Source organism: Globicephala melas, chromosome 1 (assembly GCF_963455315.2).
Source record: "Globicephala melas chromosome 1, mGloMel1.2, whole genome shotgun sequence".
Taxonomy (NCBI): Eukaryota; Metazoa; Chordata; class Mammalia; order Artiodactyla; family Delphinidae; genus Globicephala; species Globicephala melas.
The window spans coordinates 185,767,810-185,787,376 of record NC_083314.1 but is presented as its reverse complement, the minus strand read 5'-3'; the positions used below and the strand labels follow the sequence as shown (position 1 = coordinate 185,787,376).

The 19,567-nt window shown below is 58.5% G+C and overlaps 1 protein-coding gene across 1 annotated transcript; it reads left to right on the top strand.

The window, feature by feature from the left end:
* The first annotated feature begins 14,846 nt into the window (after positions 1-14,846).
* Positions 14,847-19,222, top strand: TPRG1L (tumor protein p63 regulated 1 like). The gene is made up of 5 exons (XM_030880798.3): positions 14,847-15,121; positions 15,226-15,317; positions 15,394-15,570; positions 16,396-16,549; positions 17,905-19,222. Exons 1-5 carry the CDS (start codon positions 14,915-14,917, stop codon positions 18,097-18,099), a joined length of 825 nt encoding a protein of 274 aa, XP_030736658.1. The 5' UTR covers positions 14,847-14,914; the 3' UTR covers positions 18,100-19,222.
* Positions 19,223-19,567: the final 345 nt, after the last annotated feature.

Genomic DNA, 19,567 nt, shown 5'->3' with positions numbered 1-19,567 from the left:
CGCCCGCCTCCTTTCTGCACAGAACAAGCTGCGGAATGGGCCCGTTCACAAGGTTTCTCGGGGGTCTAGCAACTAGAGCTAGCAGCCCCCCACTTGTTCAGCCAGCCAGCAGTGCCCACTGCGGCCCCACCACAGGTCCTGGCAGGTGCTTACAGACAGGAATGGGAAGGTATGCTCGCAGGCGGCACGGAACTCAACACAAGGAGGGCATCAGAGAGTGGAGGGACGACGCCCCAGGATGAGAAATAGGGGCACAGGCCCCCAGAGGGCAGATGGGAGGTGCCCCAGGAGGAGGGACAGGAGCCTTGAAGGATCTGAAGGGGGGGGGGAGAAGGGGGGAGGGGGAGGGAGGAGGGGAGGGGGAGAGGAGGAGGGGAGGGGAGGGGGAGGGGAGGAGTGGGGGGAGGTGGGGAGGAGGGGGGAGGGGGAGGAGGCTTTGGAGAAAGCAAGCAACAGGAAGGCTGACCTCTCCTGCAATCCTCCAGCGGCTGGTGGAAAGCCCTCCCCAGGCTGGCTAGTGGCCTCCCAGAGCCCTGGATGAGTGGGCAGACCCCAGGGAACAGGCTCAGTACCGGGGGCCCGGAAGGGCGATCAGTGGTCCCCACAAGCGCACTGGGGCAGAAGCCCCTCTTAGAGCAGAGCCCTCCATCCCCAACGTCCTCACCGGCTGAGCAGCTGTCCACCCTGACCAGCACCCTGGGATTCCCGGGAGCCTGGGCCTCTGGACATCCCCAGCCAACCGTGTGAAGAGCAGTCAGGCTGCGCGGCCAAATGCCCCGTGATAATCCCTTCTGAGGCCACAGCTTCCCTTGGACAAACTAAACTCACTGGGATCACAGCAAAGAGCAATGCTGGGCAGAAGTCACACGGAGAGGCAGGACTCGGGGCCCCAGACCACGCTCCTCTGAAAAGGCCACGAGGAACTCTTCCTTCTTGGAGTAAAGCAAGACCCAGGGTCCAGGGGGCGTGGACTTGTCCCTTCTGCAGCTCTGCCTGGAAGCCCGTCCTTTCCTCCTGTATGGCCAGGTGCACGGGGCCCTTGGGACAAGCCCTGCACAGGAAGCCCCAACCTCAGCCTGGGCCCCTCGCTGCCCCTCTGCAGCCCCTCAGCTGCCTTTCCAAGCTCTGCGGGCCCCCGGCCCAGCACCCTGAGGGAGCGCGGGGATGAGGGCTGCCAGCAAGCTCTCCCCCACCCCTCCTCCTCCGGACCAGCTCACTTTGCACCAGTTTTCCTTTGAGGCCAACACAAGGATCGATTTGCTGTTTGAAACAGACCGCTAAACAGCCCACTGGGGAATCATCTTTCAAAATTAAATTCATCTTGGCTGGCTCCCTGACCCTCTCTTCCTGCCCGTTCTGGTACTGAATGCCTTCTGTCTCCCAGGCCCAAAGCCCACGTGTTTAACACATAAACCAAGCCCAAGCAGCCCCCTGTCGGGCACAGCCCCCAGGCCCCAGGAGACAGGCTTTGGAAGGAAGTGGGCACAGGCTGCTTCCTCTTGGCCTTCTCCAAGCTCCCTGGCCGGACCCTGCCCAGGTTCCCTCACCTCGGCAGGATGCAGGTTCCTCCCAGCCTGCAAACCCATGATGCAGAGTTAAGACAGAGGAGGGGGCTTCCCTGGTGGCACAGTGGTTGAGAATCCGCCTGCCAGTGCAGGGGACACGGGTTTGATCCCTGGTCTGGGAAGATACCACATATGCCACAGAGCAACTAAGCCCATGTGCCACAACTACTGAGCCTGTGCTCTAGAGCCTGTGAGCCACAACTACTGAGCCTGCATGCTGCAACTACTGAAGCCCGCGCGGCTAGAGCCCGTGCTCCGCAACAAGAGAAGCCACCGCGATGAGAAGCCCGAGCACCGCAACGAAGAGTAGCCCCTGCTCGCCGCAACTAGAGAAAGCCCGTGCGCAGCAACGAAGGACCAACGCAGCCAAAAATAAATTAATAAAATTAAATTAAATTTAAAAAGACAGACGAGGAAGGGGAAGGCGAGAGGCCGGGTGGTCCTGCCACGGAAGCGCCCCCAGACCCAGCCCCTTGTCTCTTAACCTCCCCCTCCCCCCGTTAAGGCAATGAGCCCCGTGTTCTCAGGGCCCCGGGGAACAAGCCGCCCAGGGCTCCGGGGCTCCGGACGTCCCGCCAGCCCTCCCGCTCCCGTCCCCGCTCCTCACATGCCGGGCTGCAGGCGGAACAGGGCGCTGGCGCCCGCTGACACGGCGAGGAACAGCAGCACCAGGGCCAGGGCCACCGCGCGCCCCGCCGCCCCCGCCTCCGGAAGGAAAGGCATCGTGCCCGCCGCGCCGCGCCGCTCCCTCCTCCGGTCCCCGGCTCACAGGCGGCCCAGGCAGGCGCTCGGAGCCGCCGTCTCCACGTGCGCCATGGCCCGGGGGGCGCACGGGGCGCAGCCACAGGTGCCGCTCCGGGTCCCGCCGAGCGTGAGGTCGCCTCAGGTGGCGAGGGTCCGGCTTCCTGCCCGCGCTCGAGGGCAGCTCAGAGTGCTGTGCGCCTGGGTGAGCCCCGGCAGACACCCGCCCCGGCGCGGAAAGCCCAGTGTGCGCCGAGCCCCGCGCGGGAGAGGCCGGCCCGCCTTCACCACGCCCCCTGCCCCGACCCCGGCCCCGACTCCGCCCACCCCGACCGCGCCCCGCCCCCGGCTCGCCCCCAGGCCCGGACCCCGGCCCACAGCCCGTCCCCGCGCAGATGCTCCACTCCCGGCCCTGCCCGCCCCGGCTCCCAGCCCCGCCCACAGCCCCGCCCACACCCCCGCTTGGGTCCTCAGCCCCGGCGCCCCACCCACCCACCCACGGCTGCCCGTTCGCGCTCCCGGCTCCTCTCCGGCTCACAGTCCCAGGTCCCGTGCGACACGAGTGACCAAGGGGCGGGGCACCAGAGATCCCGCCCCTCACCCCCTGCTAAGGCAGTCCTTCGTGACACCGGACCCCACACCCCCGTCATCCTACGGGGGGGGGCGGGGGTCTCTGTCAGGCCAGCCCTGCTGCCACCCTGCTGTACAAATGGGGAAACTGAGGTCCGGGTGGGAGCAGCGCCCCTAGTCGCCCCTTGTAAACTGCAGATCCGGGAATTGAACAAGGCGGGCTGGCTCTGCAGACCTTGACTCAAATCTGTCAATCTAAGAAAACCGCTGGATCACGCGCGGAGAGCAGACGGAGGTCCGCAAGTCCGACGGCCCCTCGGCGGTGTCCCAGTCAACACATCCAGATGTTTGGTTTTTCACGTTCTGGAGACTGGACGCCCAGGGTCAAGACGCTGACTGGCCTGCAGACGCTGCCTCCTGGTGTGTGCTCGCCTGGTGGGCGTGGGAGATGGGACAGAGACCGCAGCACTGGTGTCTCTTACTCTTCTGCTAAGGCACCAGACCTATAGGATCAGGGCCCCACCCTTATGACCTCATGTAACCTTAGCCACCTCCTTAAAGGCCCATCTCCAAATACAGTCACACTGAGGGTACGGGCGTCAACGTATGAATTTCGTGGGGGACACAATTCTGTCCACAGCAGGGTGAATTCACCATCTTCTGAAACCCCAAACACAGGTTGACTCCCCTGCTCAGTGATGCCCCGACACGATCCGGTGTGCCAACCTCTCAATCTCACCCCTCAGCCCCACACTGGGCTCCCCAGAGCAGGGCTGGCCCATGCTCCTCCTGGTCTCCCAAGGGCCTGCCCTAAGAGAGCTCAAGAGTGCCCGTGTGAGTGCGGGGCCCTGCCCTGGGGTGCAAGTCCCTGCCAACCCCGAGAGCTTCCCAGAGGTCCACCCGCTGCCCATCTTTAAAGACCCGACCCGTTCCCCTCCAGAGCTGCGCTTGGCACGAAACGGGTGTTGGGTACACGTGCACTGGATGAGTGAGTGAGCAGCTTAAAATGTTCACCAGCTTCCTCGGGGACTCCCGCCCGGTCCCCCGACCTGGGCCGAGGGGGCCCCATTCTTTAGGAACATTCTCCTGCTTCTTGGAGAGAAAAAGGAAAGGATTCAGATGGGTCCTGTGGGTTAAAATGGAGGCTGCTCGCAGGGGGGAATCAAGGTTTGGTGGGGCCTGAAACGTAAAACGGGGGGCCTCTTGAAAAAGAGTTATGTAAAAAGAAGTTATTTTGCTAACTTGACAAAAATGCATGACCTGTGCGCACATTCCATTCCCCCTCCTTGGCCCTAACTTGGAAGGGCCCCTGAAGCATGAATGTTTTTGGCACCACCATAATCCACCTCTACCCGCCCGGCACCAAGTTCAGCTGTCAGGCGAATGGTCCTAAGGCAGGTGCCAGGTGGACAGGCAGGTGGGAAGAGGGTGGGCACTTCCTGCGGGACGTCCCTATTCCTAGGACACCTACCACACCCCACACACTCGGGAGGGCTCAGGCTCAGGTGTAGATGCGTGAACCCACAGCACAGAGGTCACCTCCCCAAACAAAGCCCCACCCGCGCAGACTGTCTGGCACCCTTGATGCTCCCCCGGCACCCTCGCCCATCTCCTCCCCACAGCCTGAACCCTGAGGGCATGGGGACGGTCAAGCATCCGACTGTAACATGCCATGAGGGGGTGCTTAGATTTTATATTTGAAACAAGTAATCAAACAGTACACATGTGTTTAATACACTTTTTAAATAAATTTATCTATTTTATCTATTTATTAGTTTTGGCTGCGTTGGGTCTTCGTTGCTGCGCGCGAGCTTTTCTCTGGTTGTGGCGAGCAGGGGCTACTCTTCGCTGTGGTGCACTGGCTTCTCATTACAGCAGCTTCTCTTGTTGCGGAGCGTGGGCTCTAGGTGCGCGGGCTTCAGTAGTTGTGGCACATGGGCTCAGTAGTTGTGGCTTGTGGGCTCAGTAGCTCCGCGGCATGTGGGATCTTCCTGGACCAGAGCTCGAACCCGTGTCCCCTGCACTGGCAGGCGGATTCCTAACCACTGCGCCACAGGGAAGCCCATTTAATACACTTTCATAAGTGGATTTAACTCAGACAACTTTTCTAGTAACGCAACTAAGCAGAAGGCAGTAAACATCCCCTGAGAATTCTCTCTCTGTCCATTTTCATCATAAAGTGACAGTTTGCGGACACTGCAAACATTATCCTGGTCTGTAGTTTCAGCCTTAAGGTGGTTAACGATGCTTCTTCCAGACAATCTAAGTTCCTAGTTTTGTGTCCTCAAACCTATAGGTGGTCACACTGCTGTTTCCCCTGTTGCCTAGAAATGCTGTAGGCACTTAGCTGGGAAAGATCATGAATACGTTTTTCTTTCTTTACGACGTCTGGGCATGCAAATGTCATTTCATGTGGAATTTACCTGGCTGTGTGCTGGAAAGGGAGACTCTGCCTGGTGGGTCGTCCAGTTGTCCCAGGGCCGTTAGCTGGCCAGCCTGCTTCCTCCGATGCAACACAGCATCTTCAGCCCGACGAGCTGCAGGTAGAACGAGTTTTTGTGGGGTTTCCACTCCGACCCCAGTGGTTCTACCGTCTGCCCTGCACCACCGGGATGAGACACTCCCACGATGCTCGCTGGGGATGGGCTGCAGCACCTCCCCATCAGTCCTTTATTTACCTGCAAATTTCTCTGGGAATTCTCACCCATCATTCTTCCCAATGGTCTCTGGAGCCCCTTTATCCAGCACTTTCAAAGTTGTGCTGGACTTTTTAGTGGAATTGCATTAAATGTATTCATTAATTCCAGGAGAACTGGCATCTCCACAGTGATCCAACTCTGAGAAGGGCAAGAAGCATGGTGGGGGGGCAGGGGAGATTTACCCTGACGGTGGAGGACAGGCACGCAGCCCGCCCGTGGGGCACCGCCACGTGTAGGATGGGGACTGAAGCCCACGGATTCCCACAACGAACCCACGGGGCCTCCGGGTGCGAAGGCTTCAGATTCCCTTTGAGCTGGAGCTCAGGAAGGATGCTTCTTAGCCCAAATTCCCATCCCCGAGGCCTTTAGCCAAACTGTAGCAAAACCTCCCGACTCTACCCTGGGATTCGCTGGCCTGACTTACAAGATACAGACACAGCTTTGTCTTCCCAATCTGGAGTGTTTGCGGGGACACACAGGCCTGGAAGAGAGCCCTGAAGGTGAGCCTTTTATGAAAAGCATGGTTAAAAGACACTGCTTGGGGACTTCCCTGGTGGTGCCACGGTGAAGCCTCCGCGCTCCCAATGCAGGGGGCCTAGGTTTGATCCCTGGTCAGGGAACTAGATCCCACATGCACGCCACAACTAAGAGTTCATATGCCTCAACTAAGGAGCCCGTGAGCCACAACTAAGGAGCCCTCGAGCCACAACTAAGGAGCCCCTGCTGCAACTAAAAAGCCCACCTGCCACAACAAAGACCCAGCACAACCAAATAAATAAATATTAAAAAAAAAAGACACTGCTTGTTAATGGTTTTGTCTCACTCTCTGCTGGAAATGATAAAAAATAGCCTTTGGACCAAGGAAAATTAACGTGGGGAAGAGGAAGATGCATGCCACCAGCTTGGCTGTTCCCTTGAGCAGAAAACCGCTCCCTCCCGCTTTCCCAGAGCTGTGGCCCCTGCCATCCGCGGTCCTGCCCAGTCCCAGGGGATTGGAAAACAGGGTCCCGGCCCAGCACAGCCTCTGACGCTCCCTGAGCTAATGGTGTTCCAAGTCCAAGAGAAGAATCCAGCGTCCCATCTGAATTTTTATAGACACTTCTTGACAAGAGAGCAAGCAAATTAATTAGCACCAGAGGCATTTCCGGGTCCCAGAGGAGAGGGCCTCATGCAGGCAGTGTCCACAGGGGTCTCTGCATCCATGATAATGGGGGGGGGGCACCACCGCTTCCCACAAACAGGCCCCACCGGGAGAGGACCGTGAATCCAGCATCATTCCTGGCTGGAGCTGAATGACGGCTAAGCTTGGCATCCAAAACCCTATGCCAAACGCTTCGCCAGCTGGATGGGAAGCTTTCTGGTTCTGGTTCTGGAGTCTGGTTCTACACCTCCTCATTCGTCCCCGAAGAGAAACTGACCTCAAAGAAGCCATCCACGCAAACGTAAATTGGGCCGTGTGACGGGACCGGAATGGGGTGGGTGGATTCGGAGCAGATGCCGGGTCGGGACGCCTCTGCTGACTCGCCACGCAGCCCTGGACGAGGCCCAGTGCCTCTCTGTGCCTCCGTCCCTGTGGTGAACCAGGACCGAGCGTCAGCCCCAAAGCTGGCTCCTGCCCGGCCGCTGGCCGAGGGTCAGCAAGTCGACTACTGCTCAGTGAACAGACCGGCCTGGCCTGCCCCTCCTTCACCCCTCCCTCCCTTTACCTGGGGTGGGGGCGGGGCCGTATCAAGAAGGGTGTTACAGACCCCCCACCAACCCTGAGAGCAGAAACCCACCCACTCATTCACCAGTGCCAGGCGTTGGGTACAGCAGTATGTGGGACTGAAGCTATCCCCCAAAACAGTGGTCTTTCTAAGTCCTGGCCCCTGGGACCTGAGAATCTGACCAGATTTGGGAAAAGGGTCTCTGTAGATGTAATTAAGCTAAGGATGCTGGGATGAAATTGTCCTGGACTTAACCCTCAACCCAATGACAGGTGTCCTCATAAGAGAAGGAGAAGGAGATTTGAGACACAGGGGGACACAGGGGAGGCCACGTGGCCACACGGATACAGGATGAGAGGGATGCACCCACAAGCCAAGGGACGCAGGACACAGCCAGCCACCACGAGAAGCTGAGGGAGGAGCACAGAGCAGAGGGGACCAGCCCCGCCACTCCTCTCAGGCTTCTGGCCTCCGGACTGCGAGACCTCAGGTTTCTGCTGTTTTAACCACCCAGACTGTGGTCATTTCTCACAGCAGTTACAGGGCAAGCCAGCGCCGACCCCAGAGGCCCACAGAGGAGGTGGCCGCGCTCTAGGGATGCTGGAGCCCCACCCCCCCGCGCCAGCCCAGCCGTCTCAGCAGCACCAGTCCTCCAGGAAGACAGAGGCTTCTCCGGAAGCCGAGTCTGGGAGACGCGGGACTTTGTTGCTGGACACATTGTCCATGGTGCAGTCCGTGCATTTCTCGGGAACAAGGCAATACGTGTCCCCCTTCCCGTCCTCCCTCCGCTGCCACGTCAACCAGGACCAGGACAGATGCCCCAGTCCTGGGCAATGTCCTTTCCAAGATCTCCTGGTCCCTATCCTACCCTGGTGTCCCCCAGTGACCGCCCTGAACCGGGAAGCACATCCGTGCAGCCAGACCTTCTGTCAGGTCCCACCATCACAGTGCGGCTGCAGCTCCCGCCCCGTGGGGACAGAGCACTCAGGGCACCTGGGCCCAGCGAGGTGGGCCGCAGGGCTGGAGCAGAGCAAGACTGTCCACCTGGCCGAGTGCAGGATGTGATGAAAGTTACCATGGAAAAAACTCAGGCTTTAGAAACTGCAGGAGCACCGTGTCCGTCCTGTCTCCCCACATCCAGCTCGTGTGCCTTAAAGCCAGGAGGTTTGGAAGCCCACCCTCTTCCCCTCAAGGCCACAGCCGCCCCCCAGCCCATCTGCTGGGAGGGTGTTTCTTTGTTGAAGGAGACCCGCCAAAGTCAAAGATCAAGGGCAGTCTCTACACTACACCACACGGCAGCTCTTACACGGGTCCCTGGGGCCAGGACGGCCACCAAGCACTGACCAGCCTCAGGCGCAGCCCTGGACCACCAGGGAAGTCCCTGATGTCCTCACCTTAACCCGGTGACACCTGCAAAGACCCCACCTCCAAATAAGACCACGTGTACGCATGTGGAATGATGGTGGCTGGCTCTGCAGCCTGGCTCCCTCCGGGAGGGAGAGGTCTCGCCCAGAAGGCAGCTGTCTCTGAGAGGTGAGTCTGGCCCACAGAATATTCCCCGGGCTCTGCCTTAACCTCCAACCTGGTGCACCCAGAGCCCCGGCAGCTCTGAGGTGGCACCCGTGCGGTTCCCGTGGGCTGTGCCTGGCCCTGAGGCTCCCCAAGCCCCATTTCCATCAGAGGCAGATGGCAGAGAAGGGACCCATGGATTTGGTATAACGCTAAGCACAACATCTGGAAGTTTAGATAAAATAAGAATCCACACCTCCCAGCTGAGACTTTGAAGCCTTCCGCCTGCCCCACGGTTCGAGAAGATGACCTTCACCTCCTGCTTACAGACACCGCACCCAGCTCCGGGCTCTGGTTTGAAGGCCCCGTGTGGACGATTCTGCCACCTGCCGCTGGGAGTGGGAACAGCCTTTCGAAAGCCCCAAGAAAGAAGCATCGCAAACTCAGGGGGACCCAGGTCAGGGGAAGCCACAGCCAGACCCGGCAGGAGCCCCCATCCTCCCCCAGGACCAAGGCGCGCCTGCGGACAGCGCCGAGTACCATTTGAGCCCCCTCATTGTTCGCACGTGTATACCCCTCTCTCACGGGGAGAACTGTGTCCCCTCCCGAGGCACACTCAAGTCCTAACCACCATCATTCCACATGCGTGCACGTGGTCTTATTTGGAGGTGGGGTCTTTGCAGGCATCACCGGGTTAAGGTGAGGACATCAGGGACTTCCCTGGTGGTCCAGTGCTGAAGACTCCATGCTCCCAATGCAGGAGGCCTAGGTTCGATCCCAGGGAACTAGATTCCACACGCTTGCCGCAACTAAGAGTTCACATGCCACAACTAAGGAGCCGGTGTGGCACAACTAAGCAGCCCGCCTGCCACAACTAAGACCCGGCGCAACCAAATAAATAAATTAATTAATTTTAAAAAATAAAAGATGAGGACAGCAGGGCGGGCCTGAGTCCAACATGAAGAGGAGAGAGAATCACAGGGAGGAGACAGCCACGTGGAGACAGAGGCGGGGACTGGGGTGACGTGCCCACCAGCTCAGGAATGCCCAGGAATGCCGGCAACCGCCAGAGGCTGGAAGAGGCAGGAGAGTTTCCCCTACAGGTTTCAGGGGGAGTGCGGCCCTGCAGACACCTTGACCTTGGACTTCCAGCCTCCAGACTGTGAGAGGACAAATTTCTGCTGTTGAAGCCTCCCAGTCTGTGGCACTTTGGGACGCAGCCCCAGGAAACGAGCACAGCACCCAGCGCTGTGTGTCAGCGAACAGATGCTCAGTTCTCTGCCTAGTTATCTCTTGAGTTTGTGGACCTGCAGTTTCCCTGCCCCGCCCCCTCCACACCCACTAAAAGCTCAGGCACGCGGGCAGCATCCCTTCCCAGGTGCCAAGACCATTCCCAGGTGCCAAGACCATCCGGACTCGCTGTGAACAGGCTGATCTGGTGTTTTGAAACCCTGAAGGAATGCAGCCCTGACGTGTTTGATGTTGTTGTTCTGACAAGATATAAAACCGTGCTGAAAACCCTGCTTCTCCCAAGCTGCTGCTCAGAGCTATCTGAGAGGCTGGCTTCTGGGCTGCAGTCCTCAGCTTGGCTCAGATAAAACTCTTTTCTATTCCTATATTAGATTTAAAAAAAATTTTTACTGGAGTATAGTTGATTTACAATTTTGTGCTAGTTTCAGGGGTACAGCAAAGTGAATCAGTTATACATCTACACATATCCACTCTTTTTTAGATTCTTTTCCCATATCGGTCATTACAGAGTATTGAGTAGAGTTCCCTGTGCTGTCCAGTAGGTTTTATTAGTTATCTATTTAATATATCGCAGTGTGTATTTGTCAGTCCCGGTCTCCCCATTTGTCCCCCTCCCAGGCTTTCCCCCCTGGTAACTATAAGTTTGTTTTCTAATACACCCATGACTCTACTTTTGTTTTGTGAGTAAGTTCATCTGTACCATTCTTTTTAGATTCCACATATAAGCGGTATCGTATGATACTCGTCTTTCTGTGTCGATCCCTATATTAGATTGTTTACTGATTATTTTCGTCAACACTCTAATTGCCTCGAGGGCCAACGGCAGTCCTGTCCTCTTGATGACCTTCTCCCGGTCACCAGTCCCCGTTGGATCCACTGCCGCCAGACCGGGAACTGGACTCGAGGTCCACCCCGTTGACCCTGCTGGGAGACACTCCTGCACGTCCTGCCGGGCACGCCAGGAGCAGGCACCAGACCCTGACCGCCTTTCCCGGGGCTGTTGGTCAGAGAGGGACCTGGAGGGGCGAGGACCAAGCTTGTTCACAGGCCCCCGGTTCCCCTCTTGTGATGCGGCCACCGTGGGTAGCATCCTCCAGACACCCGCTGGCACCCTGGACGTTGCTTCCTTGTGAACAGCAGTCCTCTGCCTCTGACCTGGGCTCGTGTGTCTTCTGCAGCATCCCTGAAACCGTGGCGGGCTAGCCCGTTAGCTCCCAAGTGGGGCGACATCTGTGACCCCTATAAATACTCCCTTGTAGGATCTTGGCCTCCCCTTTCCCCCTTGCCTCTGACCACAGCTACCCGGCAAACCCCCAGTCTGGACCAGTCTAGCTACTGGTTTCTCGCACTCCCACCAGCTGCCAGGTGGAAGGCTCCACTGTGAACGTGCCTGAGGTCTCCCTGCAGCCCAGTGGTCCCCACACCGGCCCTCATCAGCTTCTTTGCTCATCACTGCTACTCTGAACCAAGCGTCCTCACCCAAATTCCCGGCTCCATCTTCCCAGCCCCCCTGAAGAGAGCGGATGTCCCAGAACCTCTCAGTACCCCCTCCTCCCCCACTGCATCCGCATCCCACACCGACCTGTCCATAACTGTCCTCAGCTCTCTCCATCTGTCCCTGAGCAGATGGTGTCCTCCTGCCCTAAGCGAGCCCCGACCCCTGGGCTCCAGGTTCCAGCCCCTCATCTTCTGCCAGGAGCCATGTCCATTCATGGGCCCTCGTCCCGTTTCTCACTCCCATCCTTGACTCCACGGACACCCACGGGGCACCTGGAGCCAGGGCTGCACAGGGCACGAGGTAGTCCTCTTGGCACGTGTGAGCTGGTCAGAGGCTTGTGACAGCCTGGGAGCCAGGTTTCATCATCCCCGCCCTCCAGATGAGGAAAGAGAAGCAGGAAGGTTAAGTACCGGATTCAGGGCCCTCGGGGGCTGGCCATCCCGCCAAAATGACCAGGCCTCTTCCATCCCCACACCGCTGCCACCTGCCAGCATCACTGCTGTCCCCTTTGTACCCTCCCCACTCCCAGCCTTCAACCTCAACCCCTGTGGCCCCCTTGTGCCAGTGGCCCCTTGTGCCAGTGGCCCCCTTCTCATCTCCGCTGAGATGACCCTGATCAAGGTCGCTGTGAAGTTGTGCTGTCACTGCGTCTGAGCATGAGTGAGCACCACGTGGGCTCCCGGCGAATCCGGTGGAGGACGGCTCTCCTCTGTCTGCCCCCAGGAGCCACTGGCACAAGGGCGAGGGTGGGCGCTGGGGCACAGGCTCTGGAATCCAGGGCCCCTGCTCTCCGTAGATGTGTGACCTTCGCAAAGTGACAAGCTCTCTAGGACTGTTTTCTCTTCGGTTGAAGGGGGTAATACGGCGCCTCATGCACGAGCACAGGCAGTATTTGCAATATGCCTGGCCCTCAGCAGAGCCTCAGTGAACAGCATGACCACAGTTAGCAACCGACACTGCGGTGGCACGGGCTGTGCAGGGCGCTGTGCACAACCCAGGTCTTAACTCACTGACTCCTCCCGACAGCGATGGGGGAGCAGGAACTATTATCATCCCTACTCAGTAAAAAAAGGAAACTGAGGCAGACATAGCATGAGTGTCCAAGTCCAGTGGACAGAAGTAGGGGAGCCGGGATTCAAGCCCCTGCCGTGAGTCCACACGCCCAGCTGCCGTTGCTGAGCCCCTATAATAAGGGGACTCAGGAGAGGGGTCAGTGGGCACCCCAAGCCCAAATGGCTTAGACTGCCCTTCAGGGGCCCGACTCAGACCCACCCTGCGGGAACCAGCAGAGCAGACTCAGCCAGGGGCCGTGGCTGCCAGAGAAGGGGGCTCCCTCTCCCCACGGGGCAGGGCCCCAGGCGGGTGTGACCCGGCCCCTGGTCCCCAGGGGGAGGCAGCAGCTGTCCCCACCCCGCCTCAGCAGGCCAGGGGGCTAGAAGCAGGCTGCTGCCTCTTTTTGCGCACTCAGCCCTCTTTGAGACCTTAGTCTTTCCAGGAAGCAAAGTACCAAAGCTATTTCGGTATCTGTGGTACTTTCGTCCCTCCTGTTTCTGTGGCTGCTGACGTCCAGGTAGAGGAGCGAGGGGGAGGCTGAGGACCTGCTGTGTGCAGAGCTCAGCACCCTCCCTCGAGGGACGTCCTGGGAAGGAAGGCCAGCCACCCTGCAATTGTTCACAGACCAGGATGGCATCCAAGTCTGCACAAGCCAGGAGGGCTTTGGCTAATCAGCATGGCCGCACCAGCTGGCGGCCTCGGGCACCTGGGCAGAACTCTCCAGACCTGTTTCTGCAACTGCAGCATGTATACAAGAGAGCATTTACAGCCCTGGGCTCTCGTGAAATTCAAAGAATTAAGAAAGGGGTTATAAACTCCAAAGCGCAGTCATACGCCAGGAGCTGGCTTCTCGAAATTGCCTAACAGGGCACAGAAACACACACAGACACACACACAGACATACACACACACACAGAGCAGGATGCCCGGCACGCGTGGAGCCGACGATTATACGAAACAGCAAAGAACTAGCAGTGAGGGTAGTTAATGGCAGTGTCTCCTGGGGACAGGGCTCTAAACTGAGTATTGGAGGATGGATACAGTAGGGGTGAGTCGAGAAGCCTTTCTGGTGGGGGGAGTAATCTGGGGTGTGACTAGAGGCAGTGGAAGGCCAAAGTGACCAACCGGGTGAAGATAACAGGTGCTGACATTTGTAAATTGTCATGGATACAGCCCTTGTGTCTCCAAGACAACGGGTCAAGGTGGATGAAGATGAGGTTGCCCTGGAGTCTGTGGGTGCCAAGACCAGGGAGCTGAGGTCCCTGGCAGGGCCTGCAGCTGCCCAGGGTGCCGCTAGCTGCAGGCAAGATCACTCAGAGCAAGAAAAGATCCAATTCTACTGCCGGGAGAAGAAGAGCAGAGGCAGCAACAAGGAATCCTGGTTCGGCCCTTGATGGAGTGACGAGGCCCCGTGCCTCGGTGTCCCCTTCCGTGGGGCAGGGTCGGGAGCTCTGCTCCCTAGGCGCGGGGAGCACGTCTGCATTTAGCACAGCCCTGGGCCCATGTCCCCGTCGCTGCATCTATGAACCCGCGGTCAGAAAGGCGGGGGTGCTCAGGAAAGAGCTCTGCTCCGCGGGCCGCCGCTCCTCCAGTCCCCGAAGCCCGCGCTGCCCCTGCTGTGCAATGTTGACACTCTGGGGGGAGGGCTAGTCCCGGTGGTGGTCACACCGGGCAGGAGGTGCGTCCCGGGACGTGGTCTCCCCCGGCAGGGGTCCGCATCCAGGGGATGATCACACCCTGGACGGAAGGAGTCCCAGTCCAGGGGGCGGTCACTCTGGACAAGAGCCGGGGTCCCATCCCGGAGGTCCGCCGCACTTCAGCCGAAGCTGAATATAGGGGCGTGGACGTCGTGCCTCAGGTCTGGGATCCAGGACGTCCCCAGCAGCCCGCCGCACCCTGGGGGGTGGGGGCGGGCGAGCACCCGATTTACTGTGGGAGGAGCGCTCGGCACGTGACTCCCCTCTCCCCTTGGGCCTTCCGCGTCGCCTTGGCAACCTGCCTGGGCCCCGCCCTTCCCCGACGCGTAAACAGGAAGTTGGCGTGCGCGCGGCGCGCTCTTCCGGCGCAGCGAAGGGCGGGAGCGATTGTGAACGGCGGCGGGCAGGACCAATCGCGGAAGACAGCTGGGGACGATCCAATAGTGAGGGCCGGAGGGGGAGGGAGGAGGCGGATCCTGAGGCGGGGCTGGCGAGGCGGAGCCAATCGCGGCGGGCCTCAGCGCGGAGCGGGCCCGGAGGCGGGGCCGAGGGCCCGGCTTAGGCGGCGGCGGCGGCGGCGGCCGAGTCGGGCCCGGTCCGGGTTCGCTCGGTGGCGGGCGCGGCGATGCTGCAGCTGCGGGACTCGGTGGACTCGGCGGGCACGAGCCCCACGGCGCTGCTGGCGGCTGGCGAGGAAGTCGGGCCGGGCGGCAGCGGCGGCGGCGGCGGGGGGCGGCTGGGGACGAGCACTCCGCTGCGACAGACGCTGTGGCCGCTCAATGTCCACGACCCCACGCGGCGCGCCCGCGTCAAGGAGTATTTCGTGTTCCGGGTGAGGTTGGGAGCGGGGGCGGGAGAGGGCGTGGGTGGGCGGGGCGGGCGAGCGGGCGTGACCTGTGACTTCCGCCCCCGGCCCGCCCCGCACGCTCCCGGCAGCCTGGCACCATCGAGCAGGCGGTGGAGGAGATCCGCATGGTGGTCCGGCCCGTGGAGGACGGCGACATCCAGGGGGTGTGGCTGCTGACCGAGTAAGGGGGCGCGCGCTGGGGAGGGGCCCGGGCGCCTGTGCGCCCCGGGCGCCGAAGTAACCGCTGCCGCCCGCAGGGTCGATCACTGGAACAACGAAAAGGAGCGGCTGGTGCTCATCACCGACCAGGCGCTGCTCATCTGCAAATACGACTTCATCAGCCTGCAGTGCCAGCAGGTGGTCAGGGTAGCCTTAAACGCGGTGGACACCATCTCCTACGGAGAATTCCAGTTTCCCCCGAAATCGCTCAATAAGTAAGTGTGTTGAACAGAGAGCCCGCCACCAGGGCCTCCCAGTCAGCGCTTCCGAAACCAGCCTCCAGTGAATGTCTTGCTTCAACAGCAACAGAGTGTAGAGACAGGTGACTTGTGCTCCACAGGGTGCGTTAGAAGGAATTCTGGCACAAGAGACAGTTATTAGGCTTGTAGTAAAATGAACTCAGGGTACGTTAAAATAGGCCCGACGTGGGTATTCTTCAGATAAGAGCCAAACTCAGCATTTTACTCCCGCCAAGAAAGGATTACACCTATCACCTCAAGCTCTGTTGTTAATTTTTAAAAGAAAAAGGTAGTGTGTCGCTTTGATTTGCAGATATTACTGAAGATTAAATTTGGAAACGTTTGATGGCCAGTTTTCAAGATCTGATCTTCATCTGTTAGGGAGGTTTCTGAAACATGAGAAACCTGGCCATCAGTATACTCAGTTGAATTAAACGGTATATTTCAGAGTTTTGATGAAGAGATTTGGGGAGGGAATTCAGGAAGCTAAGATAAGCTCAAAATTTTGGCCAACAATAAGATGCTCAGGGAAAAGGATTTAAACTTGCAAAAATATTACTCGTTTAGTTAGCACAACTAAGACAGTGCTTTCAGTTTGTCACATTTTAAAGTGCTGAAAGCTGTCGTTATGAGACACGCCATTCCCGTCAAACCCCACGGGCCCTTCACTGTTGTGAAATGTCATCGGTCTTATCTTTACCGGTGGCACAGCTTTTTAATCTCACACCCACGACTGAGCAGGTGCTCGGGGGCGCCATGGCCTGCTGTGTGAGGTCTGGTCCCTTTCTTCCCACTCGGTAGGCGAGAAGGTTTTGGGATTCGCATCCAGTGGGACAAGCAGAGCCGCCCGTCCTTCATAAGCAGATGGAACCCCTGGTCCACCAATGTGCCGTACACCACGTTCATAGAGCACCCGATGGCTGGCATGGACGAGAAGACGGCCTCTCTGTGCCAAGTAAGAACACACACAGCAACAGCAGCACTGCCCAGTGGGACGGGAACGTTCCAGGCCTGTGCTGCCCAGGACGGTGGCCACACGGGGCTGCTGAGCACTTGAACAGTGGCTAAACAGAGAAAATAAACTCTTTTTTTCCCATAAATTTATTTATTTAGTTTTTCCTTTTTTTGGCTGTATTGCTGTGTGCGGGCTTTCTCTAGTTGCCGTGAGCCGGGGCTACTCTTTTTTTTTTAGAAGATGGGGGTAGGAGTTTATTAATTTATTTTTGCTGTTCTGGGTCTTCTTTTCTGTGCGAGGGCTTTCTCTAGTTGTGGCGAGAGGGGGCCACGCTTCATCGCGGTGCGTGGGCCTCTCACTATCGTGGCCTCTCATTGCGGAGCACAGGCGCCAGACGCACAGGCTCAGTAGTTGTGACTCATGGGCCTAGTTGCTCCGCGGCATGTGGGATCCTCCCAGACCAGGGCTCGAACCCATGTCCCCTGCATTAGCAGGCAGATTCTCAACCACTGCGCCCCCAGGGAAGCCCCCGGGGCTACTCTTTACTGTGGTGCATGAGCTTCTCATTGCGGTGGCTTCTCTTGTTGCAGAGCACGGGCTCTAGGCACGCAGGCTTCAGTAGTTGTGGCACGTGGGCTCAGTAGTTGTGGCTTGCAGGCTCTAGAGCACAGGCTCAGTAGTTGTGGTGCATGGGCTTAGTTGCTCCACGGCATGTGGGATCTTCCCGGACCAGGGCTCGAACCTGTGTCCCCTGCACTGGCAGGCGGATTCTTAACCACTGCGCCATTGGGGAAGCCCCAAATAAACTTTTGGTTTTTAAAAGTTTGTTAACTTACGTCTAAATAGCCCCGTGTAGTTAGCAGCTGCTGGTCAGCGTAGCTCTACGATGGGGTCCTCTGTGGCTGTGGTCGTCTTGGAGAAGGGCCCAGAAGGGCTTCAGGGTGTGGCAGGTGACCCCCGCCCATGGTAGAGCTGGGCAGTCTGCGTGCTCAGCAGGAGAGGAGGCCTTGGGGTGGTGAGAGCCGTGTCCAGGACTGGCAACAGGCCCCCACTTGCCAGCTGTGCACCTTGGTGCTGTGCACCTTGGCCTGCTCACCGCCTGGTGGGTGGTGGGGAGGAGTAGGTGGGTCACTACGGCAAAGCCACGTCGACCGGCAGAGTGAGGCCCGTGAGGACTGGCTGTAGCCAGTCACAGGTGAGCGCAGAGGTGAGGTGTGACACTTGGAGGGTGACGCGGAGGAGATGAGCCCAAGGGCTGCTGGATGCGTCTGGGCAGGCGTCTCTCCAGGGTGGGGACGGGCTGACACAGACGCGTGGGGGATCATCTGATCAAGCTCCCTGTCTTCTCTTTACAGCTGGATGGCTTCAAAGCTCTGTTAATCCAAGCTGTCAAAAAAGCCCAGAAGGAGAGTCCTCTGCCGGGCCAGGCTGGCGGCGTGCTGGTCTTGGAGTGCCCCCTCCTCATCGAGACCTATGTGGGGCTGATGTCCTTCATCAACAACGAGGCTAAGCTGGGCTATTCCATGACCAGAGGCAAAATCGGCTTCTAGGCACCGCACGCGCACGCGGGTCTCTTCCCTGGGAGAGCCAGGCCGATGGGATCCTGGGGGCATCAGGCCTCTGGCCAGCCCCACTGCCGCTGGCAGGGTCCGAGCCCCTTACCTGTAGGGGTCTGGGCACGATTAGCATAGTCAGACGGACCATATACTTCAGCTGGATACTGGGCGTCTGGTCACGTGAGCTCCAGACAAAGCAGAATGAATGTCGCTGTCACCGTCCTGGCCGGTATCTGCTTCCTAGAACCTCAGTTTCCGTGCCCCCCACCGCTGGGGTCTCCATCTGGCTTCCCGTGGTCCCTCCCAGCCCAGCCCTGGAGCATGTTAATAATAAACGTTGCGTGATTCCAGTGCAATAGCCCTGTCAGCACCGCAGCTACATAGATCGCTACATCCAGGGAGGTACCTGAGACTCAGTGCCTGTGGTGGTTTACAGTTGGCGTCCAAATCTGTATTTGGAGAGTTAATCCACTTTCTTAAAGCTAATTTGAAAGAAGCCAGCAGGCAAGAGCTCATCAAGAGACGGTCTGCCTTGTCAGCTCCTGAACGGACGGACACTGGCTTTCGTGGAAATATGTGTTCGGCCCAAAGTCACACTTTTTCTAAAATTAACCTGTATTGTGTTAATACTACTTATGGCATCTTCCCCAGGCCCAAAAAGGTTTACAGGAAATCATTTTAAGACAAGTCATTAGTCTGAGAAAGTCACATTGATAAGTTCTTTGCACACAATTTTGTCAACTCGGTTAAGTTTGTATTGTCATATTCATATTTAAAAAGGGAATTGCTTAGTTTGCTTGTAAAGAATGCACTTCTGAAAAGGAACCACATCAGAGTCTCCTGACGCAGCTCGCCCCAGACACCAGCCCGGGGGAGTCGTCGTTCCCGTCCACGGCTGAGCGGTCTGCCTGGGAGCGCCTGTTGAGGATTTAGCTGCTGGCCCGCCGGTTCCTTCTCCTTATTTCTGACTCTGGCATAGCTGTGGTCAGCATGGCCGTGATTCGGATGCAGGGTCCCGTCCACATCGAAAGGCTGCCTCACAACTCCGCCTGGGTCCTGAGCCTTTGCTTTCAGTCTTGTAGTAAAGACATTTAAAATCTGAGTTGAAACATGAAAACAGTGGGTGTCATTCCTTTCTTAAAGTTATTAAAGTAGGTGCAACCGCCAAGCAAGCGTCCTGTTAAGTGAGAGAATCTTAGAGCATGAGCTATTCTGTGCGCTGGTCTTGAGCCCTTTGCTGTGTGCGCAGTGAGGGTTCTGTGCCACTCGCTCCCCTCATGGCCACCAGGGAGTGGTGTGCACTGCCCAGCCTCTACCTAGGGTGACAAACCCTCCTTCCCCCACCAGCCTTCTCAGCCCTGGCCGCCTTCCTGAAGCACCCAGATTGTTTCAGGTGGACAGCCAGAGCGGACGGTCCCTGCGGGGAGCCGACCTTGACCCAGCCGCCCCAGGGCCTGCAGCT